At 35.1% G+C, this 26369-nt stretch overlaps 1 protein-coding gene across 3 annotated transcripts in view; it reads right to left on the reverse strand.

The window, feature by feature from the left end:
• LOC150084399 (cell adhesion molecule Dscam1-like) overlaps nt 1-26369 on the reverse strand; it is a 395640-nt gene that overhangs the window by 91697 nt on the left and 277574 nt on the right. For all 3 annotated transcript variants that reach the window (XM_090375205.1, XM_090375204.1, XM_090375206.1), the window contains exons 18-20: nt 25251-25340; nt 10189-10374; nt 395-688 (exon numbers count right to left, since the gene is read on the reverse strand). In XM_090375205.1, coding sequence (XP_090231331.1) covers nt 395-688; nt 10189-10374; nt 25251-25340 — 570 coding nt within the window. The remainder of the gene's footprint in view (nt 1-394; nt 689-10188; nt 10375-25250; nt 25341-26369) is intronic.

A 26369-nucleotide genomic window follows, 5' to 3' on the forward strand; every position in this document is an offset into this window, starting at 1 on the left:
ATCTATTGAAATTTTATCTATAACGTCTATATTCTGTGAAAAACTGTATACGTTTGCTGAGGAAGGTGACCATTTGTCCTGAAAGCTTCATTCTTTATCATTATACAGTATACTGTTGCATTTAAATTCTCTCCTGGTGCAGGAGACAACAAACAAAGGCTAAAAATGCGAACTAATTTCATAAGCAGTTAATTATAATACGTCACTTTAGAAAAATAAAAGGCATTTTTAATACATTTGTATTTATTAAGAAGACATTTAAGATTATTTAAATTTCGATATTATACTCCCAATAAAATTAAAGATTACAATTTCTCATAGATATCAATATTAAAAATATCAATGAAATATCTATTTAAATTACTATTTTCCAATTATTCAAACATAAACTTACCACCGGCTGATGTCAACGTTGCAAAAACATACTCGGCATCTGTAGAACCGGCATCATTTTGAGCAGTCATTAGCAAATTATACCACGTTCCTGAATTAAGATCAGACAGAATCAATCTTCCAGTTTCAGGCAAAACGTGATTTGAAACTAGAAACCATTCTGTCTCACCCTGAGGCTTGTATTGGACAACGAAGAAGGAGATTGGACACCCTCCACTGTGCCACGCTTCAAGGTGCAACACTATGGACGTTGTGTTGATGGATATAAAGGAGCTCTTGTCAGGAGCCACTGGCGCTGAAAATATTAAAAGATACAAAATTAAATTATATAGGAGTCTAAATTTAAGTCGGAGAACTTAACTATAAAATGTATTTTCGTCAAAAATGAGTCAATCGGCTGATAATTAGTTGATGAATGCACGAATGTATCGTAAAAGGCAAAGAGACAAATGTTTATAAGTCAATATTTAGAAAATAAACACACATTGTTCACGGAGGCATCCTCGGCTTGATTTCTAGCTTCTGTTATTTACATAAGTGATCAGTTGTCTTTAACAACACCTTTAGTTAACGAGCAATGTGTCAGACATATTGAGAGAGAGGAGAGAAGCGAATAACCTAATTCTGGAAAACGCTATTAAGCAAACATTGCACAAGAGCATTATCGCACACACAGTACAACACAGTTGTCACTTAAAGAGGACGACAAGTTGTGCCTAATCACCCGTGATCAGATATTGAACTGCGTGAAGTCTGCCCGTGTCACGCTTCTGGTAGGACGGTTGCACAATTGCTAACAAAGCGGTAGCTGAGTTGAGTTAGAGGAACCGAGAGAAAAATCGATCGATTCTTCCAAGCTATCAGGACAGTTTGGTGGGGAAAAGGTAGGGGGAACGACCTGTTTGATGGAGAATAGATCCAAGACTGCATTTGTCTGGTGTACCTGTACGGTATTTATCTGATTTCTAAGACAATTCTTAAATAATCAAATTCAAATAATTCTTAAATGTCTGTCTGGAAAGCAAATCTACATGGTTCTTCAGAATCCTAAAATACTTTCAATAACTTGTTTAATGAAATCAAAAAGAGGTAGAGCAGTCAACAAATATAACCCTAATGTTGCGTCAACAACAGAAAATATTGATAATGTTCATGGCCAAATTTTGGAAGATCCTCATTTCGGGTTACAATATGTATAAAGACACTAATCATATTCTGTTCACAAAAAATCTAAGTGAAACTGTACTAAAAGGATGAAATTCATTGGGGAGTGGATTCAAACACGTTTGTCAACAAATTGGTAACTACGGATGTAAATTGGATTCATCTCAATGATCCGAAGACCAAAAATCGTTCTCTAGAAAGAAGGGCAATAAGATCTGTAATCTCAATAGATCTAAGTGTTTCATTTTAGAGGTAAGGATTTACCGCACGAAATTAAAAATGTAGACTAATCGAAAAACATAGAAAATCCATAAAATTTCAGTTTGTTATTGTGATGACGTTATTTCATAAACTAAGAAAAAACTGGAGGGAAAAAAAACTAAAATCTCTGAAAGGGCTAATTTATTCCGAGTAAATTCCCTGAATAAATAGCCCATAACTTGTGCATTTATATCAACTTATTTTCATATAAATGAGTATTTGCACAATCGAAAGATAAATGAAACGGCGTGGTGAATTCAACAGTCATCATTTATTCTTCTCTTTGAATATAATTATTCTAAATCGATATTCACGATTCGGACGGAAAGAGATTTTCATTTAATGAGTAGTTTGAAATTCCCATCTGTAAAGAAATGGATTAATATAATGTGAACGAATTACTTTATTAATGATATTTTTATATAAAAATTTTACGATCTGTACATTCATTTTCTTTTTCTCCTGGCTCCATATGTTCAAAATTAACTTCTTATTTTAGAAGAGCTGTCAGAAAACTTCTAAACCTGCTAGGTTGAAGAACATGTCGCTAACTCAGGCCGTAGGGAGCTGTGCGTATGGTCACGGGCCACTCTGGGAAAATGGCAATACGGGGGTCCACCCAATACATGAAATAAAACAGCACTCCATGAAATCTTGGATCAGTCGGGAGTTACACGCAACAGAATTGCGTATTCAAGAGCATTGGTGCAAATATTGGTGCAATAAATGTTCAACACGTGTATAACGCGGACTAACTTAAAGGGATCGATATAAAATGGTCTCTTTTAGCAGAAGAATTATTTCGTGATGGAGATTTGTACACTAAGTAAATGTGGGGCCATTCAAAAGAGGGCACCTACACTTTAATCGATAGTAGGAGTGTTTGGTATACACTCAGGAGTCAGCATGTCGGTTGTTTAAGGAAGTAGGTACATTAAAAATAGCATCTGTCCATATCATCACGTATAAACGGGAAATGAAAACATGTCTTCGATAATTACCTTCAGCATAAAATAGAAATAAGGAAGACACGAAGCACAAGACAAACTCATAAAAATATAATCCTCAACTATTACTAGGTAAATGCCATTATAGCTACACATAATGAACCACTCACAGTCAGTAAGTTTCCTTTTCCACGCATCGTGGTTTACAATAACCGCCACCATCATAATATTGCACGTGACAACAAGTAATCCTCTCGCTTCCCTCCCTCCCTCCCTCCCTGTTTTCTCAGAATCTGCATTACGCCGATGGTAACACGCAATATCTTCATAGAAGACACTCAAGAAACGCGAATACGCAATTATGGGTTCTCTGGATGCACTCGGCCAACGCACGCTACTTCCAAATCATCCGGTTGAGAAAATGAACGGCATCAACGTCTCCTTGCATGTCTTAATGGCTCATCTCCATCGGATCTACGCTTTTACATTCAAGACTGGAACAGATCGCAATTTCGCGATATGTATAAGCTAAAATACACAACTTTCTGCTGGTTTCAGAAACAAGTTCAGCACTTCGTGCGTGTTAAAATAGATGCCCAACTACACAGGCAGTTTTACTGATAATCATGATGTAAACATTAGACTCTTCGCTTAATATAAACAGCTCAGTTGTTAATTTTGTTCAAATTACCTCTCTGAGATTCTTAGTTTGAAAGGAACAAACCAGAGCCTTTTTCTCTACTGATTTGTTCAAAGCGAATACCTCACACTTTGATCTGTTCGAATTGGCAGTCTAAATGTTTTCCAGTTATCATAATCGGATGCTTATCTTTCTTTGTACATTTATTAGGAAGAGCTAATATGCAGACATTGGTGCCCTCAAAGAGGTAATTAGGCTATTTGTTTTTGGCTCCTTAATCACGTATATCTTCCACACGACTCGTGATGATCCGTGAATAATTTTGTACTTTAATGTGATCAATCTTGAGTAATCCGAGCTAAAATTGGTGTTATAATCTAATTTGTTTCTTTTCTCTTAATGCGCCCTGATATATTATTTATTCTTACGACGAAGGCTTACAGTTGTCATCGTATAAAGAGTTTATAATGAGTTGGAATTTATCTTCCAAACTCTTTAGGGTTCGCTAGATAGAAAAGAAATTATTTGCGGTTGAGAGAATATGTGGTTGCTTTTATTTTTAATTTCTCTTAATTAATAAAGTTTATCTGCTGGAACAATTCTGTAATCCTTGCCAATTATTACTTATTTTACATTTTATTACACTTAATTTAACATTTACATCCGAATAATGAGATATAAAACTATACAATGTAATTATATATAATTAAAAACAATGTTTGACCAAAGTTTAAAGCCAAATTTGCGAAATTTTGGTTGTGTTAAACATTATGCTTAAATAGGTACAGAATTACTTTCTACACAATCAAAAAATATGAAAAAAACGAGATATTTTAAAAAGCATCTTTAAATTAAACATTTCTTAATTTAATACCTTTAATTTTATATATATAAATAGCAAAATACACCCATAATCTAATATAGTATTGTAATATGTAAGTAGTTTTAAGTTAACTATATAGTTTTTTTTTTCTTGAAATCCATGTTTCAGATGATTTAAAAATACTGCCTAAAATATAAAAATGGCTTTAAATAGCATTCAAGGATGCTTTTATCCAAACTTATAAAAATATTCCTTATTCAAGTTTTTACACCACTTCTAATTCCCTATAAATTAAGTATTAACAATTATTTGTACTATTTAAAAATTTCAGTGATTATAAAATAATAAAATTTAAAATGTATTTTTAATAATTAAAAATAAACTATGCAGTAATAACGCGTAATTTATTTCTCAACAGAAAGTATTTAAATGCTAAAAACATTTGATGTAAACGGTGGCACCTAACCTACACAGTTTACAAAGCCAAAACAGCTGCAATGGTCGCTTTTATCAGTTCTGTCACACACGCAACGTTCTATCAATAAATCCCGAATATTATGTAAACCTGTAATCAACAGTGGTTCTCTCCCATTGACCATATATTGCAACTGTCATTAGTCACTAGCCAGAATCCGTTTCGATTGCTACTGGGAATAACTTCGGTGTCATTGGAGACCGCAGACCCTTTCAAAACGCATAATGATTTGTTATATGTTCACTAAAGATAAATACAGCAACGTGTCTATAGAGGGATCATTCATCTTCGAATGTAGTGAATCAGGAAGAACAGAATTAAACAGATCTTAACCGTAATAATAGTGTAAATTTAATTTTAGCTTTCCCTTTAAATTGCAAGCTTTAAAATTATGGAAGCATGCAGCCAAATGATGCATAATCTAGTACCATCTATCACGGTATTTAACAAATCATTTATATTATTACAGTAATTATTATATTTGGCTGCGGATTTTGCGTTATGAAAGGTTAGAAGTTTGAGATTTCTTTGCCAGTAAGAATGTCAACCAACAGTTTATTTTCCACGACTCGCACTTCCATCTCCTGGTAAATAGGTCACGCACGGAAAGATGACTCATTATCAAGCAACAATCCGTCTGACCCCTTCACGGAGAATCCACCACACCACATGTATCACCTGCGTGTCACGCAAGCCGCAAGTTTGAGTGATGAAGAGATGGAACTTTTATTTTTTCTTCTTACTTTTCCTTAATACTGCTTCTGATAACGTTATCCAAGGAAAGAATTATCCTCAGTTTCCTATCTCTTCCAACAGTTAATTTTGTCTTCAGAGATTATTAATGGCCTGCACGAACAGATTGGTGCGAGGTAATTAAACTAGTAGTGCGCATACTATAATGGTTATTAAGCGATATTTTCTTTAGCAATTTCAATTTGGGGTACTTTTCATAATAATTAAATAATTAACTTAAATATACTTGTTCTGGTAGCATTTAAACGGAAACACGCTAGCTGCTGCTTGCTTTCGCTCTATCTCTCATATACACCTAATCTATTTCTCTCTCTCTTTTTATTCCCCCAATCTGTCTTGGAACTGTCATGTCCACTTCCCCTTCCACGCGCAGACATTAGAAAGTAATCAGTCACTGCAGAAGTGTGCACGGGCGCAAAGGATACACTCTATATCTCCAAATTATCTGCGCAACGATCGCCTCGTTTACACTAACCTTTTACTGACAACTCAGCGTCAATATGAAAAATTAAAATTTAATTTCTCAACACATCACGTTCTTCCGATCCATCAATATCCATAGGCATTATTAATATTCAAATATTTTCAATTATTCAAAGTATATCCGCGTGTTATACCTTGTTTCTGAAATCCAAGGATCATAAGAACTATTCTTCTATCTTTCCTTTAGTTTTATGCACGTCCGATAAAGTGAAAATATCGAGAAAGAGGATCTTTCGCAATACAGATGGAGTTTAAAAATTCGCATAAAAACTCAATAGCTGTGAGTTAGAACAGCTAAGGAAATCTCTGGTGGATGGAGTTGATTTTTTTAACTTCTTGTCTTCTCGAAGGAAAAAGAGGTTATCATTCTTTTTCGCTTGCAAATGATGCGCGTTTTAACCTGCCATTCTCGGAGAAGTGGAAAAGATTTCTTTAAAGGGATTTGAAAATCTTCTAGATATATCTTACAAGGAACAATCTTTTCGAGTTTCTTTTTTATTGAATACTATATGTAAGTTTTATCGGAAGTTAAGTTAGCACACGCTCTACAGCTGCCTTTACTGTTCAAGCATGAAGGTGACATTTTATTAGCCAGTTCAATAACTGGTTAGAATTAACAGAAAAAAATCTTGGTACTACAGCTATGGAAGTAAGAATGTGAACTACATAACAGTGAATAAATTTTTTTTTTTCTGTCTTCTCTACTCTATTTCAGCCTTTCATATTTTCCTAACTGCAGTTATTATCTCTGTTAAAAACTAAAATTATAATCAATTATAAATTTAATAAAATATATTCTCTAGATGAAATGGCTATAATAAATACACTCTGTTTTTATTTATGGTGTTCTCTAACATAATAAGAAATGTGATATTATATAAAATTATATCACATTGTATTAAATGATATTATATTATATTATATTATATTAATTCCTGTTTTGGTTTAGAGACATCCTTAAGTTATTTAACTGTGGTAATAATTGAACACAACTAACAAAGAGCCGTTTTATTTTACAAAATGGAGAAGTATTAGCAGCAATAATGAATATTTCTAAGAGCAATGAGTATAATAATAATATTTTCGAAAGAGTAATAATAATTTGTGCGAATAATGGCAGTACTGCATTTTATAAAAAATCTAATTGGTGAATTGTTTTATGTAAGACACCAAATTTAAAGCCAATGAATTGAGTTGAAAATGTTTACAAAATGTTTACAAAATTAAATGAATAAACATTTGAACAGAATAAAATATCTAGTTGGATTTCTAGTCATTTTTCTATGCTGTTTTTAAAGTTCAATTAAATTTCACTGAGAGGCTGTTGTGTATGATTTTCCTGCATTTTTTTCAATCAGAGTAAGTGTACATGTGGTAAAAAAAAAGTTCTGCAGGTTGGCTCACAACTGATTAGTTTTAGTACATCAACTATGTTCGCAGGTTAATAATAATAATAATATGTTCTGGCTAGCACTTATCCCGCTATCCACCAGGCTCAACAGTAGCAAGTACAAACATAACCTCAAAGAAGAAGGGAAGAATCTGTGCACCCTCACCAACCTGATGTACATGGATGACATCTAGCTCTACGTGGGAACCGAAAAGCACCTCCAGCAACTACTCTAGATCACGAAGAATTCAGAAATGATATTAGGATGGAATTTGGTCTAGACAAATGCAAGACCCACGGATTGCACCAGGGAAAATTAGTCAACCGAAGGAGAACCCCCCCCCCCCCAACCAGGAAGCATAAACGAATCTAGAGAGATAGGCAGAGAAGACACTACAATGATCTCCATCAAGATCACATAGATAAAATTGCTTCTAGTGCATGGCTCACGAGCGGGACGCTCTTTCCCGAGACTGAAGGATTCATGCTCGTCATCCAAGACCAGGTAATCAACATCAGCAGGAACTATAGAAAATACATCGCTGTTGTTGCTATCTGGTTTTTAGGAGCATTAGCAACTAAGGCCATATTGCTCCGAGGATATGCGGTGGTCATTCCCTGACCTTTCCGCATCCTCCGTATTTGGTGGTGAGGGCTCGAACCCCGTCTAATCAAGAAGCGTGTGCTACGCACTGCTGCTCCTGCCCACCTGGCTACGGAGGCGCCAAACACATCGCCAAGGAGTGTTAGATAACACATGTCAACGATGCCACCTGGCCTAAGAAACGATCCAACACATCACCGCGGGATGCAAGGTGATCACCCAGACTGAGTACACTCATAGACACGACCAGGTAGCCAGGATAATACATCAGAAGCTAGCGAGGAAATACCAGTTGATCGAAGAAAGTGTACCGTACTACAAGTACGAACCACAGGCAGTACTCGAGACCCAACCAACAAACTGTACTGGGACCGCGCCATAATAACGGATAGGACAAATCCCGCACAACAGACCGGACATAAACCTTGTGGACAAAAAGGTAAAAGCTACCTATCTGATTGATATAGCGGTACCCAACACTGACAACCTGCAGAAAACCCATGGGGAAAAAATCAGGAAGTACACGAACCTAAGACAGGAGATCAAAGAAATATTCAACAAGTTGCGACCATGCCAATCATCGTGTCAACCACCGGTATGGTACCGATAACTCTACATAGCAGCCTCGCAGCAATAGGTCTCCCAGCGAACACCTACAAGGAACTCCAGAAAGTCGCAATCCTGAACACCTGTAGGCCAGTCAGAGAGTTCCTCGACCAACAGTAACACCAGACATAACAACAGCCACCAATGTACTTGGTAGCAGTACCCGTCACGAGGTGGAATCCCCAATCAGGGAAAAATAATATAAATATAAGAGCAATATAATAATAATATTATTATTATTACACAGAGAACCTAAGAAAACAATGACATTTGTACCATTTCTGCTAAGACTTCATAGTACATCTTTACATACGAAAAACTATTAAAATATTTTTATTTATAAAACTGCTACGCCTCTCTGATATTCCCCCTATTATTGTTTAATTTCTCACCGACATTGGCATTTTATATAATAACCCTGGTCGGCATCAATTTCCTCCCTGAAATAATTTCGACAGATTCTCGTGGGAAACTTAAATATGTTCTTATAAAGTTCTCATCACCTTCAGTTTTCAAATATCGTTGGTTAATGACCAAAAACCAAGACCTGTGGTTAAAGCTTCATTTCCTACATTCCCATTTAGACTTTTTTCCCTGAAAAATTGGGAAGGGTCTCCAATGAACATGGTCAAAGATTTCAACCAAAATATTTCTCAAATGGAAAATGGAGTCCAAATATGTTGGCAGACTACTTTTGGAACCTCGCACGGGAGACACTAATGAACAATTATAAATTGCAAAAAACGAGAAAATAATTGTTTTACTCTCAGCTAAACATTTTTGGAAATGGAGTAAGATTAATAATAGAACTATTGTTCAATACTTTGTACTGTATGTAACATATTCTTAAAATATATTAAATCCTTTTTACCAGAAACTTTGTTTTTAAAATTAATCCCCTCTCCCTTAAAATTGGTGGGTGGTACAGCAATATTACGGCCATATTTGAATTCAGAAACGTCAAATTACAAGAATCACTCTGGATTTTAACAGTCAGCGAAAAAAAAAACGAATCCTTTCAGTTTGCTGAAATAAATTCTGAATCCAAATCTTTTCATCATCCACTTTAAAAGGAGTCAACTTGAAAGAACACGAGTTCTTTTCAACAAGTTATTATTTTTTTGCAAATACGATGAATTTTCATCACTGCACATTAACTAGTCTCGTTGTAGCAGAAGAATTTTAAAAAAAGCACGAAAATTTCCCTTAAAAAGCTTTCTCTATTTCAAAGTTTATATACAGAATTATAACTTTATCTGTTTAATTTATATCTATATGTGAAATACCTAAACACATTTAAATAAATGTAAGTTGTTTTTAAAATTCAAATTCCCTCCTACAACAGCACCAAACTAAAAAAAATATAACGTTTATACATGAATGGTATAATGAATGGTAAATCAAACAAAACAAACGAATTTTTCCTGATATTCATCTCACCGTCTCTCACTCCTGCTTAGTATTTTATTTTGAATTGAACAGCCTTAGAAAACGATACCATTTTCTTTTGAATCCTTGCTTTTTCTTACAACTGCCACTGTCAACAATATCCAGCAAAGTGACGCCCGATGGTCTGCCTCTCCTACCCTCAAAGATACACGAAGACAACATCTCTAGAAAGTCATTTATAACTTCTGACGCACACTTACCCGTTCCTTCAGTTTTGACCTGCAGGACGTCACTGGGTTCGCCGCTGCCGGCTTTGTTATGAGCGGAAAGATACAGTTGGTAGCGAGTGCCACACCGCAAAGGTTGAAGAACATGGGATGCTTGCTCGGCAGGAATGCGGTGCTCTGCCCATTCGCCTTTCTCTTCTCGGTAGAACAGAATGTAACCTAAGACGAAAGATTAAAAGGAAATTCTATAAATAACTTGGTCGAGCTATCCGGTGAACAATAGATGTCAAAGACATTAGGCGTGCACAATAGGTAACTTATATCAGGGATCAATTTAATTTTCCGCCAAGCAAATAATGACCCAGCAGTGCCAGTATTGTTGAAGGCTGCCGTAGTCATCAAGTTGTTTGTAAGGAACTGGTTTCTGTACAACAGAAGCTATTAACAATCGCCAGTGTGGAAAATCAGATTACAAGACATCAGAGACAGTAGAGAACCCCATGATATACGTTCATTACATGGGTAGGTAGGCCTTTAAAAATAATAAAAAGCAATAAAGAGACATGGATCATATGATATCGCCACGACTCAGGTTGCAGTTGCTAGAGAGAACATAAAGACTGTTATGATCAAAGATAGCAAAAGTTCCACGCGCTGCACGTTCGTAAATCATGTAAATCTTTGTTTCGCTGGTTTTCATACGTTGGTACGCAGTGTTACCTCTTGAGGTTCACCATTAACGAAATAGAAGCCTAAATCTCGTTATCTTCAGCAATTACAGATTAATGTTGACTCTGTCAAAGATTAGGAGTTATATAAAGGTTGGGTGGATTATTAATCACGTCAGGCTTCGCTAACGGTGGTAAGCTGACCTCATAATTACACAAAGAATCTCTGTTGTCAACTTGATCCGGTAGATGGCGCACACGACGCTTCTAGAAAGGCTTGAAATCACCAAATTAATGGAAAATCCCTCATTACGCATTCAGTAAATCTTAAAAATTAGCAGTTAGAGCAAACATATTTATGTTTTTCACTGGGGTGAAGTTCCCTGCGAATTTTTTAGTAGGATCCCCCATCCCTCCAGGCACCTTTGTAAATTACGTGTATTGTTTTGAAAGTCTGCCGATTGTGCTGGATGAAAAATCAAATTTTCAGCCAAAGTATGAAAAATACGCGAAACTATTGCCCGAGACCGGCTAACTTGGCCACGATATTGAAAATGCAAAACAAAATCCTCCTAAATGCGAATAACCTGTGCGTTGACCATAACAGCTTTAACTTATTATTTTTTAAAGTTTATTTTGTTTCATGCGTTTATACTTTTAATATTATTTATTAAAAATATCTTAATTAAATGCATTTAAAATTAAACGTGGCGATTGCTAATCAAAAGGTTAATCTGCGCAGTTCATTATCTTCTCACAAATTTCAATAATCCTCTTTGTCACAAAGTCTCTGAAATCAATTATCAGCAATGTAATGACTGTAAATAGCAGATATAACCATCTGATGAACGAACCGCTTCCTTCCCATGAACTAAAGCTGTATTTGTATAGTCCTTCGTTATTCATCGAATTTATCTCCTTACAGCTAAATATCTCATTCTTTGGAGATGTTTGCTTAACGTGAGCGAAATTAAATATAAATGTACATCTAATAAAGATTTTCAATGCTTTGCCGTCTCCTTCACTAGCCAGCAGCACTCTACATAGTAGGACTCGACTTTAATTACCCAAAAGGACTTGTTCACCAGCAGATGTCGATGCAGTAGTCAATTATAAAGCAGTAACGAATCATCTTTTGATGGAACAACATGGTACTTTGTTACTGTAAACTTTAGAAAAATTGTCTTTCATAACTCCATCGGAGATAATAATGCAGGACGAGAGTCGTTAATCTGCGTTGTTTTTCATTCAAGATGAGCCTGTTTAAAGAGTACTTAACTATCATTATTCTTCGAGATGCCCTCTTTGACTGCGTCTACGTGTTTCGATCGAAAACTATCCCCGACAGTTACAATCATACAGCCTACATCGAAGGCTAAAGCTGTTACCAGGTGAAAAGGGGAGTGGGGGTGATCGCTGACGTTATTAAACCCTCCTTGGACGGGATTAACGCATTTGCAAGGTTTCATTAGCAAGCGGTAGACAGAGATTACAAATGACAGTTTAATGGTAACGTTACTGAGTTAAGCCTAACTGTTAGCTTTCGGTGTACAGTGAATATCAAAGATAAGAAAAGGCTAACGAACCCGAATGGGGCAAAAAAAAGTAATGGAGATCGTTGCAAATGATGCAAATTACCCAAAATATGAAATGAGAAGGAAGTATAGGCACCGAGTGCGAGAGTATGAACAAGAAAGTGAAATCATGGTAGTTAAAATGCGAATTGTAATGCAAGTTTTGGAGAAGTTTGAAAAACGCGAGTAAATCTATTTTTACTTAAACGGATAGACTGCTGTGAAGGCCCACATACTCTTTTTGAACAAACAGTTAGTCTAAAGGTTTTAACTTTGAATAACGTTTTGGGTTCATTTTGTCCAATCATCTGCAGGATTAAAATACATTTTATACATCTCTTGACTGCAGGAACACTTTGTACGGCAGCACGATTTCAGGTTCTGCAATTTAGCTAATCCTTAATCCAAAACAGAATGATAACCATTATCATTCTGTTTTGGGTTCTCTCCATCAGTGCATAACTTATAGTAGATCTCTACAAATTTGTTGGATGAAAAATTGAAACTCTCGTGGAATTTTCTGGAACAATTATAATTATCTTATGAAAATTAAAAGTTGGTTCCATGTCTTTTCTAACATCCAAACTTGTTCAGTCCCAAAACTGGCAAATTTAACCTTTAATTTTTTTAAAATAATATTCAAAATGATGAATAGCAGTGTATGATGAATAGCAGTGTTTCTTTTTATTAGATATTTCTGTGTTACAAAAATACAGCATATTTGAACATCTAATATTGTTATTTAAAACATTCATAAGGTGGAAGTTAAATTATTTCATTATTAAATATTTAAACTGGTGTGAAATAAACTAAATAATTAATAGCAGCCCATGAGGTTCACACACTACTGATTCGTTAAAATAATATTATTTAAAAATTGTTGAAGATTAATTATATGAAGGAAAAGAAAAATATCCCCAAAAAGCCATTGAGTGCTCCTTTCGTTTTTATTGAAAGGAGCACTTAAAGTTTGCATAATATTAAAAGTCTGATACTGGACACCATAACACATTATAAAGCTGATATACTTTTACAAAGTTGTTCCTGCCATTCGAGTTTTTCGTAAAAATATTATCTCTTCTTCTGTTGTACGGAATATGAAACCGTGTTCTTCATTTTCTAAATTAACGTATAATGAATATTGATTTTCATTCCAACCACAACCTGCTAACTGCTTTCTGATGATTTGGTCCATTTGAGAGATTACCTCTATATCCGTACGTAGCTTAATTATATAATGGTTATCATTATCTGGGTGCCATTACTGCTTCTAGTAACACAATATTAACATACCATTTGTAAAAATCCATTTTTAAATTCAAACCTTGAAAAAAAACTTTACAAAATTTAATATCAAGAAAGTAATTTTAATGTCGATGACGTACGTACGATCTTGTGAGGCAAAAAATTGCAAAAATAACATGGCAACATTAAAATTAATAAACAAATCTTCAATTGCAGAAAATACTCCTATTAAAACATTACCAATGAAATCATAGAGGTTTTAAAGGGCTTTTTAGGGTGTTCGGATCTTCTATCCAGAAGATTTCCAAGCATCGGGAAAGTTACAAAACCCCAATGAGCATTTTAATGTCTGTTATCATTTTAATGGTTTAAAAGGATCTTGGAGTGTCTCGATCTTACATTCGGTAGTTTTCCAAGAATCAGGGAAGGTTTCAAATCCCTATTGAGCATTTTAATGGTTGCTTCCCGCTGAGCATTATCAATTTTGGTGTTTCACTTGCAAGCTATAATGTATTAAGTTCTGAGTAGATTCGTTCGGCAAATTATCATTGCCTACATGATTACAGAGTGGACAATTCTGATAACATTACATTGCTCATCACTGAAGTGCAGAAAAGACAAATACCGAAAAAAATTACAGGCATAATAGTGATTTGTATGGACGTTTGTTTGTGGTTTAAGGGCACAAGAACCTCTTAGGTCTGTTCATAATTTATTTAATTCTGTTAGCCAAAAATATGGTTAGATGCGATCAAAGAGGTGGATGGACTTTGGATATTGAAATAGGTCATCAAGGTTAGCCTCATTTCCATGAACATGTGGCAGCTTCAAAGATTCTTGAAAGTTAGAATTCCATAATCTCTTAAAAGTACTCATACGGACACTGAAATAATGGGGACAGTCAATAAGAGTGTGATTTGTTGTTAACTGAGATGACAGTAGGAGAATTGAGACTTGAAAGGTTGTGGAGTTATGTTATGGGGCGTTTTGTGGCAAGATCAGCTGTTTCGTTTCCAATGATGCCAGAGTGGCCAGAGATCGAAAAAAATGTTCGTTTGTTCGGACTTAGTTGCACACAGTAACTGCGATTGGATTATTTTTAAGATGGGATGTGAAGGCAAGTTACATCATATAGCAGAGATTGCACTGAGAGAGTCTGTGTATGTCAAAGCACGTGAAAGAGTTCAACAACCCAGTCCAGAGTTAATTTTATGGCGTAAAGTTCGGCAGTGAAAATACTACATATTAGGGGTAGTGAGATAGAGGTAGTAACAGAAGGGAAGATTGTAGAAGCAGTCTGGGTGTCATCACAGATTTCTAACTCCTCCCATAATTCGGAAATTGAATAAGTTGTACGTAATTGTTTTTCGACATAAAGAGAAAAAAACATTCTTCCCCCACGGTTGAAATGGTCATCACAAGTTGCAAGGATAACTTCCCAAGGTGCGGCTAGTAATGTTGAATCCTGAAATATGATGACTAGCTCAATATTCTAGGCGTGGGCCAGTTTTGTTAATCGGAAAGAAGCAGGTTGGTTTTCTCTTTGCTTAATGTTATAAAATTAATCCTATGTGCTGTTTATTACAGATATTTCCAATCCGGGTGAGATGATACACCATAGTATTTGCAGAAAAGAGCAAACGCAATTTTTTCTGATGAAGATGCAACTGAAGCTCATTTCCTTCTACATACAGGCTTTGTAATCAGAAAGGTTTTGAAGCACTAGAGCAATTCTAAAAACGCTGTGTTGGATAGATAGTATTAGTTTTCCTGAGAGAGTCATAAACTGGAGGCCCATAGTCTAAACGGGATCTGCTTTTGCTCTATAGAGACTCAATAAGGTGTGCGCATTGACACAGTGATATAGATGATGCAGATCGGTGTATGTTTAATAAGTAGTCCGCAAATGAGCCTCAGAGTTTAGTTTTTTTTTGTCAAGTATTAAGCCTAAAGACCCGTCAGTGTTAACAAGCAGAATCAGGTTATTATTGATCTAAGCTTTGGATAAAGGTGAAGGCCACTTCGTTTGCCAAAGTCTGTAGTGGTGGCCCTTCGTTCATCCAATCGGTAGCAAATATTCAAGGACCAGGAGTCCATTTTTGTTATTGTAACTTGGAGCTGTCTTTCAGCATTGCTCATACTCTGATTGAGAGGAAATGTATACATATCGACTGGATACATATAGACTTCAACGGTTTTTGGATTATCTTTTGTCAAGTCTTTAATTCGGATTGCGAATAGCGTCACACTTAGTATGGAACCCTCCTGGACACCTTCCTCCTGGATGTGAGACGTTGATAGAGCATTTCGACAACGAACCTGAAAGGTACGAAGGTGAAGGAAATTCTGGATTATTTGATGGAGATTGCCCTCCAGGCCAAGATGATACGCGTCCATAAGAATCCCATGACACTAATTGATATCAAGGCTTTCTCGATGTCTAGATTGACCATGACCACATAATGTTTCATGTCCAAAGTGTTGCGGATGTTATATTCAACCTTCAGGAGCACATCAAGGGTGGACCTGTTTAGCATAAATCATACTGATGGTCAGCTAGAAGATTTTGTGCATCTAGAAACCAGTTAAGTCTCATGGAAAATCTGCTTGAAATATTTTACTTAAATAGCTAGTAAGGGAGATTGACCTGTAATTCTGGATAAATGAAGGATCCTTCTATGGTTTTGGAATAGCACAAATAAAGGAGTGGCGCGAAGAGATGGGACAGAGGTTTTCGAGTTATGATTAATAAACAATGTTTTATACACAATCAATGAGTTGGTTAAAACATTCCAGGAATACATTATTTAGAATCATTGATTTGTCGAAAAAACTACATTAATTATTAAACTTCTTCAGTTATTTGGCCCAAATGGTCTGTTTTATACATTCAGAAGTGAAGAAACATGCCATTCTCCTAAAAATGAGAACTTAGCCTAACTCATCGCCTCGTCCACTTGAAAGATAATTTATCCAACGTTCGTAAACCCTCTGCCCATAGGTGAACTTCATGAGAACAAATCTTCGGTTATTCACTCAGATTTTATATCTGTGCTCTGTAGTTTTTTTTTTTAAATTAATTTCGAATTACAAATATCGGAATTCATATTCTGTAGAAACAATTTAATTACTGAAGATATCCATGAGCAAGCCATTTATTATTGTAAAATTTGATATATATAGGTCACATCTTGTTTATTAACTATGTGTAGCACCGGTTCAATTGCGAGTGCGTTATATTGTGCCTTAAAATGAAATATTTCATCTCCCAGGATCTCTAGGAATGAAAAATTGCAAGTCAAAATCTTTGTAAACAGAAACTCGCAGCATCTGACATTGATCAATAACTGGGCTTATTTAACCTAGCGGTTTTTTTTTTTTTTTTTTCGGGAAATGCTACAAACGCAGAGTTCTCTTGATTTACGAAAAGGTCAAGTTATTAAATATTCAGCGATTTAATTTAAGGTTTAAGAGACTTAGCTTCATAGTTTGTGTTTGAGTTTTGTTTATTTGGAATTTTATTTTTATGATGCATATACAGTTTTAAATTGAATTCGCCGAAAATTTATGAAAGTTTAACGAACAAATTTTAATGATATTTATCAATAAACAAATCATTTATTTCTGTTGACGTGGGTGCAGGTTACTGGATAATTTTATATTCTGAAATACAAGTACACTGCCTAGTCGCTTTATTAGGACCACGCAGTTTTGGTTAGCAATTATATATATATATATATAGAATCTATTAATTGGAGAGGTCACGTTGTGTCTTTTATGAAAAAATGTTATCAAGCTGTATGACTGCAGTTGTTTCAGGTTTTTTTCAGGATGTCTTCTGTTTGAACTGTGGACAATTTTCTATCGTTGTATTGATGTTAAAATGCATCTTTAATTTCTTTCGGCTTCATCCAGGTATGGATCGTCATCACCTTCTATTCCTTGGGGATATCGAAGATCAATTTGTGCCCTTAGAAGGATTCTTGAAATCTCATTTTGTCAGCGCGGTTAGTTAAGGTTTATCTTCCTTTCACAGAAAAATCGTTGGATTGAGCTTGTTAATATCTGCTATATTTTACAAATAAGATAGAAGAGTTTTTTGTCAAGACTTTCTTCCACCTCTTTTGCATGTGCCACACTGAATCACATTTCCAGCTTTTTTGTATTTGAATACGTAGCCATTTCCTGTCAATGGGCTGAAAACTGCTGTCGATTAAATGCTGCTCCAAATTCATTTTTTCTGTAGGTGAAATAATTAATCATCAAGAGAACATTGGCAATAAATTTTCTACGACACGCTACATGCAAATTAACCTTACTTAAGTGGTTCACCAGTAGCATAATATGGCAGATATTTAAATACAACCTTGCTGCCACAAGCACGTGAACAAAACCGTATTTCTTTAATTCGTTCAATCCATTTAATGAATATGTAAGTGCTACATTTATCTTACTCTAGATGTGGACCTTCCTATAGATAACAAATCTAATGATTTACTATCAGATTTGCTTTTAATTTTAAAATATAAGACCACGTTTAGAAATTAAAAAATGGAGGTTAGTATAGCGTGAAGATATTCACAGATCAATATACTCTTCCAAAGTGAAGCTAGCACGTTTAGTCTAGGCATATTCATTTTTAACCCACTGTATATACAGCGAATAACTTAAAAAGCGCCACGCAGCAACTAGATTATAGAGAACGCTTCAAGCGAAAGCTATATGTAAGGAGAAAGAAAGGGAGAAGCACACACGTTATCTAATAAAAATCGTTACTTCGAATTTTAGACTCAATTTCAGTATGGAAAGTCATTTGTAGAGTACTCAGAATATCCATTTATATGAAACTTCTTATTATATAAAAAACGTAGGTTTGTTTAGGGTGGGAGGACTTAATGGCCAGTTGTTTCTGTATTCTCTATAAAGATCAGGGAAACTTTTAGTAAACTAAAAGCTGGAAGCACGAGATTCCTCGTGCTTCCAGTGTTCTAATTTGGATTTTGGATCATAAAAATATAGCCAAGTTTCGTCACCGGTCACCAAACGGGATAAGACTATCTGGATTAGCAAAAATTAATTTTAAATTCTCTTTTGATGATCCCACCCTCTGCAGTTTTTCCTAAATGGAAAGGTGTCTGAGAACCCATCTTGCACAAACTTTGGACATCAAATACTCACGTATTATGTTAAAAAATGCTTCCATGGGAAATACTAAATATTTTTCCAAGTTCAAATGCTTTAATTCTTATTTTTTTTAAAATGTTTTTCTTCAACGATAGTAATTGTTTCATAAGGACTTGATTAGATAGCCACCAGACCTTGGATCACTCTCAACTGACTCCCCTTCTCTTTTGAACTCTACCGACCATCTTTGAAACAGTACCATAACTGGTTGGTACTTCCCCCAAGCACTCTAATGATTCTTTTATGGAATTGATTAGCATTTCCGCCCTATTTACTCAAAATTTGATTACTTAACGATGCTCGATTTGCTGTATTTTCATTCTTCTTCCACCTACCAATATAAAAAAAAAATTAAATTTGAGAAACTTCATAAGACAATGAATGAAATTTTTTTCCAAATTATTTAATAAGATATTTAGCTATCAAAATAATCTGTTCTATAATTTATTACTACATTTCATATATCCTGTTCTCAGAACCTTTTGACCATCCCTCGTCATCTGAGTAGCTTTACACTTCGGCAAAAACAGAAAAAAAAACACTTTAAGATGTCTTTTAAAAATGCAGAAAATTGGTATCATCAAAACCAGGCAAGCATTCGCCCGTGTTACTTCGTTCATCGGATTCAAAATAAAATCGTAAAAAACGTTACACCACTCTTTCTATCTGTGAATGGCCAGAAACTCCCTACAGACTTCACTTTCAGCAAGAATATCTAGGCAATCAGTAAGAACAACCATAAAACAGAAAACTGCCACTGACCCTCAAGAGAACAACTTTCATCCAAACAACCCCTAATCATGGCTAGTCGATTCCACGTTCTTGTATAGCGTAAACGAAAAAAATATCGAACAGAGTCAGTGCATGCTACATCAATTTGAGCCATGATCTGTTCGAAACTTATTTCACGCGAGGTTCAATCGATTGTATAAACCAATCCTGATTTCGGTATTGTGCGTTTCTGTATCATCCAGAGAAACAAGAAGTTTCTGAATGTGAGCAATTCTTCCGTGAACAGCTTGATTTCCAGCTAAATCGTTCTGTTTACATAGATGTGTGTTCTGTTTGAAAGCCTGATGGCGCTTTGTCCAATGCGCAGTAACTGCTGAATCATGTATTATGTGCAATATAAAATCGTTAAAAAAAATAAAGTATCCAAAAAAGTATGATGATTTTTATAAAATAATAAGAAAAATGAAACTAGAATTCAATGTTTTAATTAATTACTGGATTTTTAAATATACTAGTTATTAAAAAACTAAAATATATTAGTTATTAGTTGAACAAAAGCCGAGAATTAGGGTTGAATTTGAAAGTGTCTGCAATTCTGCCCAGACACGATAGGAGGGAGTATATGATGAGAGCCTTGTCGATCAATTCGGCCCTGGAAAGATTGTGCAAGGCTCAAGGGGTAGAATTTTTTTCAGCCTGGACTGTACTTGTTAACAGGAGAGATTGCTTCTACAGGGATGGGATACACTTAAATAGAAAGGGTGCAAGAATATTTGCTGATGCTATCGAGGCAGTGTTAGGTGGGTCGGAAAACTGCTAGCTTGGGGGGAGACAAAGACCAATAGATTGACAGTAGCCACTGGCAGAGGTGAAAGAGATTCTTGCACTGCTTCTATTAGAATGAGCAGAAGCCTGAAAAACAAGATGCATGGTATTTCAGAGACTGCTGGGAGCCATTGCGGTACAAGTAAACACATGGGTTGTGTTAGGGTAGCTAAGAATAGAAACAGGTGCAGGTATACTTGCGTGTACACCAATGCTAGGAGTTTAGTAAATAAATTTGATGAATTTGAGGTATTGCTCAAAACATCAAAGGCAGATATTGTTGGGATATCAGAGACGTGGTGTCACACAGATATAAGGGATGCGGAACTGCAATTTGGGGAGTACAACGTCTACAGAAAGGATAGACAGGATAGGAAGGGGGGAGGGGTTATGCTATTAGTTAAGAAACACATAAAAACCAAGGAAGTGAAGCCAGTCGACATCGCCGGACAGTGCAGTGTTGAGTCAGTTTGGTGTGACATAAGCATTGGGAGATCAAAATTGAGAGTAGGAGTGTGCTATAGGCCTAATGACTCTGATGAGTATAATAAGGAACTGTACAGGGAAATAGAGTGGGCCAGTAAATCAGAGAGTCTTATAATGGGAGATTTTAATTTCCCAGAGATTAACTGGAATTTGTAGGTTGGTCACTCACACACTAGCAAGGCTTTTGTGGATTTATTGGATGATTGTTTTCTACATCAGCATGTTCGGGAGGCAACTAGAGGGAGTAATACTCTTGATTTGATTATCAGCAGTGATTCTTCATGCATTAAGAATCTGCAGATAAATGAACCACTAGGTGGCAGTGATCACAGTGTGCTGAAGTGGGATTTACTCAAAGAGGTAACTACCATTAGGGGTAAAGGGAAGGGTTATTGCTTCCGTAAAGGCGACTACGATGGACTGAGACAGTATTTAAATTCTATACAGTGGGACCAACTGATGATGTTACCAATAGCAAATTCAAAATGGGAAGCATTCAAAGAACTTATCTTGGAAGCTACTAGGCTTTACATACCAACTAAGAAATATTGTTCAAGGTTTAGGCCAAAATGGATGTCAGATGAACTAATGAGGCATATGGCAGAGAAGAAAAATGCATGGGATACTTACAAATTAACACATGACACAGAAGCCTATGATAGATACAAGTTGATATGCAACCAAGTTACAAAGGAGGTTAGGCAGGCGAAGGCAGATTACGAGAAATCCTTGGCAAGGGATGCAAAGAAAAACAGCAAAGAGTTCTTTACTTATGTTAACTCTAGAAGGAAGGGGATGAATCAGATTGGTCCATTTGATATTGATGGGTCAACTGTTGATGATCCTGCTCAGGTAGCTAACAAACTAAATGAATATTTTGCATCGACATTCACACATGAGGAGTTATTCAGCAAGGGGAATGCCAGAGGTGTATTCAACTCTAGCAGTAAGCTACAGAATCTTGAAATAACTGGGAGTAAAGTGGAGGAGAACTGTTGAAGATAAACACAAGAAAGGCTCCCGGGGTGGATGGGATCTATCCAGTTATATTAAAGGAGGCAGCAAAGGAAGTAAGCAAACCCTTAGCCATAATTATGAGAGCTTCCTTGGACTCAGGGGAGGTACCCATAGACTGGAAATGTGCAAATGTGACCCCAATTCACAAAGGAGGATCAAAGGCTGACACAAGTAATTATAGACCTGTGAGCTTAACTTCTGTTCCAGGAAAATTAATGGAGGCACTGGTTAAAGAAGCACTGCAGGATCATTTAGACAAGACTTCAGTTATAGCTCAGACACAGCATGGTTTTGTTAAGGGGAAGTCTTGCCTGACCAACTTGATTGGATATTATGATGCAGTCACAAAAGAACTGGATGCAGGGAATAACTTTGATATTATATACTTGGATCTTAGAAAGGCTTTTGATACTGTTGCACATGGAAGACTGCTACACAAATTGGAGCAGTGTGACATTGGAGGCAAATTGCTGCTATGGATAAAGGGGTGGTTGAGCGGGAGAAGACAGAGAGTGGTAATCAATGGACACTGCTCATCGTGGACTAATGTTATTAGTGGAGTCCCTCAGGGCTCAGTGTTTGGTCCATTATTGTTTTCTGTATTTATAAATGATATTGTTGATGGTATATCAAGCTTAATGTTCAAGTTTGCAGATGATACAAAGGTTGGCAGGGTTGTCAAGGACACCACTGACACTACGCTGCTGCAACAGGATCTGGAAAGGTTGAGCAGATGGGCTGAGAGGTGGCAAATGAAGTTTAACATTGACAAATGTAAAGTACTACACATGGGAAACAGCAACCCCAGAGCAACGTATCAACTCTGTGGTACTACACTGACAGTGGTAGAGAATGAAAGGGACTTGGGGGTGGTTGTGCAGGCAGATATGAAGTTCTCTGAGCAGTGCAGACGGGCTGCAAGAGTAGCTCATGGAGTATTGTCAATGATATACAGGAATTTTTCCAGCAGGGATAAGGAGGTGATTATTCCATTGTATAAGGCAATGGTCAGGCCACACCTAGAGTACTGTATACAGGTCTGGAGGCCTCATTTCAAGAAGGATGTAGAGCTGCTGGAACGAGTACAGAGAAGGGCAACAAGATTAGTGAATGGAACAAAGGGGTGCTCTTACGAAGAAAGGCTTAAGTTTCGCAAATTACAGTGTCTGGAGACTAGGCACCAGCGAGGTGATCTGATAGAGGTGTATAAAGCCTTGAATGGTTTAAGCATGCTCAATGCTGATGGGATTCTTCCTCTAGCTCAGAAAAATCACCTGAGAGGGCATAAATTCAAATTGAGGAAAGACAGATGTAGGATAGACGTGCGGAAATTTGCCTTTAGCCAGCGGGTGGTTGGTTGGTTGGTGGAACAGACTTCCATCCCTTGTGGTGGAGGTTGATAGCCTAAATAAGTTTAAGGCTCAGCTGGACAGGTATTTTGAACGAACAGAGGGGTGAAGTGGAAGTGGGTTTTTTTTTGTTTTTTTTGGCTGATGCTGCATAAGCTTGCTTTCTTGCATCAAATGCCTCTACTAATGCTAAACGTAAATTTATCAAAACACCTTTTAGCTTGATTTACAGCTAAATCGCTCTGTTTAAACGCCGGATGGCGTTGTGTCCGATGCGCAGTAACTGCAGAGTCATTTTATTCGGTGGAATTGTATTATGTGCAATAAAATAGTTAAAAAAATAAAATATTCAAAAAGTATGATGATTGATTTTTACTGCTTTTGAAAAACTGCAGTCATTTTTTCTTCTGTGGAATTGTATTATATGCAATAAAATCGTTTAAAAATAAAATATTCAAAACGCAAAATGACTTTTATAAAATAATACGAAAATTGAAACCAAAATTCAATGTTTTAATTACTAGATTGTTAAATATAGTTATTAAACGTAAATTTATCGAAACACTTTTTAGCTTGCTTTACAGTTAAATCGTTCTGTTTACATTGATGTGTGTTCTGTTTGAACACCTAATGGGGCTGTGTCCAATGCGCAGTAACTGCAGAGTCATTTTATTCTGTGGAATTGTATTAAGTGCAATAAAATCGCTTAAAAAATTAGAGTATTCAAAAAGTATGATGATTTTTATAAAATAATATGAAAAATGAAACTAGAATTCAATATTTTAATTAATTACTGAATTTTTAAATATATTAGTTATTAAACGTAAATTTATCAAAACACCTTTTAGCTTAATTTACAGTAAAATCGTTCTGTTTACATAGATATGTGTTCTGTTTGAACGCCTTATGACGCTGTGTCCAATGCGCAGCAATAGCACTTTATTCTGTTGAATTCTGTTATGTGCAATTCTATTATTTGCAATAAAATCATTTAAAGATAAAATATTCACAAAGTATAATAATTCTTATAAAATAATATGAATAATGAAGCTAGAATTCAATGTTTTAATTAATTACTGGATTGTTAAATATTTTAGTTATTAAATGTAAATTTATCAAAACACCTTTTAGCTTGATTTCCAGCTAAATCGTTCTGTTTGAACGCTTGATGGCGCTGTGTCCAATGCACAGTAAATGCAGAGTCATTTGATTCTGTGGAATCGCATTATGTGCAACAAAATCGTTTAAAAAAAATAAAATATTCAAAACGCAAAATGACTTTTATAAAATAATATGAAAAATGAAACCAAAATTCGATGTTTTAATTACTAGATTGATAAATATATTAGTTATTAAAAGTAAATTTATCAAAACACCTTTTAGCTTGAGTTACAGTTATATCGTTCTGTTTACATAGATGTGTGTTCTGTTTGAACGCATGATAGCGCTGTGTCCAATGCGCAGTAACTGAAGGGTCATTTTATTCTGTGGAATTGTATTATGTGCAATAATATCGTTTAAAAATTAATTTAAAAAAGTATGATGATTTTTATAAAATAATATGAGAAATGAAACATAAAATTAAACTTTTATATTCTTTTCTAAATATTTACAGATATTAGTCATTAAACGTAAATTTATCAAAACACCTTTTTATATTAAAGATGACAATTTTCCAAAATAAATAGAAAGACGATGTTTACAAGAGAAATGATTTAATTTCGTTTTTACTTTACAACTTTAGTTAATTTATAAATAATAAAAAGCATAACCAGCACCTCTTAAGAGGCTATTAACAATAAAGATTTTATTTCATATAGCACTTTTTGGGGATAGAAGAATTGTTTTGTTTATTTAAAATCATTGCTCATTCTATGGCATGATTCGAGCAGTCTCTGTACTTCTTCCACTGTTATCAATTTCATTATGTGCTAATACTAACTCTACATTCATGATCTAACCAGCCTAAATGTACTGAATTACAAATGCTTTGCACTGAATGCTGACCTACATACCTGTGACCGGAGTTGAATCCATTTGCCATCTGATGTGTACAGCTGTTGCGGTAGTGGAAACAATCACTACAGATGGCGCTGCAGGAGGATCTGGGGAAAAAATAATAAAATTAAATAAATAAACGTAATTAGTAAGAGGCATTTACTATAAAACTAATTTATTCTTAGAACCCATTCGCAGTAGTTTCTAGTCAATTCTTATACAGTCTACATTATTCTACTTGGCCAATACTTTATACAGTAAGCTATAAAAATAATAGTATCACTTATCAAAATTTTAAAAAAGCCATGAATATAAATGAAATTCAAAGCTATGTAAAATTTCATCTTTTGTTCTTTTCTATTAACAAAAAAAAAACATATTTACTTTTGATAATTTTTAAAAATTAATCTCATTCAAATTTTTTTTAAAAATATATTTAATAATAAGTAAAATATTTTAAAATCTACATTTTCTATTAAAAAACTACGAATATAAGCATTTAAATATTTATTGTTTAAATTGTTAAGCATAATAAATTAATTTAATTAGTTATTAATTTAATTAAATTTAATTTTACTAAAAATTAATATAACATAACAATGAATTAAAATTCATTATGTATAAGAATTGTACAACAGGAATAATTTACATGAAAATATACAAACTTTCCTGAATTATAAATTGTTTTGAATTATTACCAGGATCATGAGTACCTTGGTTGGGATACTGAAAAATTCCGTATGCTCCAAGGCTGGTTTGTCCATAAGATATTAAAATTTTGAAATTATAAATACAATTTGTGAAATTATGAAATTATTTAAAATTAAATGGGGATCCTACCATACACGGGTTCTGGTTATATCGTGTGAGAATGCGCAATAAAGTAAAACCAAAGACAGTAGAGCGCACATAGAAAAGAATTTCTTTCAAAAAGGCTATTTCAGATACGAACACACACAATTCATAACATTCGTATAAAGTGGGGTGACTTGGTTGTAGGGCCAGGTAGATACGCGCAGGTCTATTGGATATTTGAACGATTAATTCAGCTGCAGCTGTCAAGAAAGTCTATACGTGGCGATAAAACACACCCAGCACACAAACGGAAAATATAGGTTAAATTTATTTTAACAAAA

Source organism: Mastigoproctus giganteus, chromosome 6 (assembly GCF_048544385.1).
Source record: "Mastigoproctus giganteus isolate SK-2022 chromosome 6, ASM4854438v1, whole genome shotgun sequence".
Taxonomy (NCBI): domain Eukaryota; kingdom Metazoa; phylum Arthropoda; class Arachnida; order Uropygi; family Thelyphonidae; genus Mastigoproctus; species Mastigoproctus giganteus.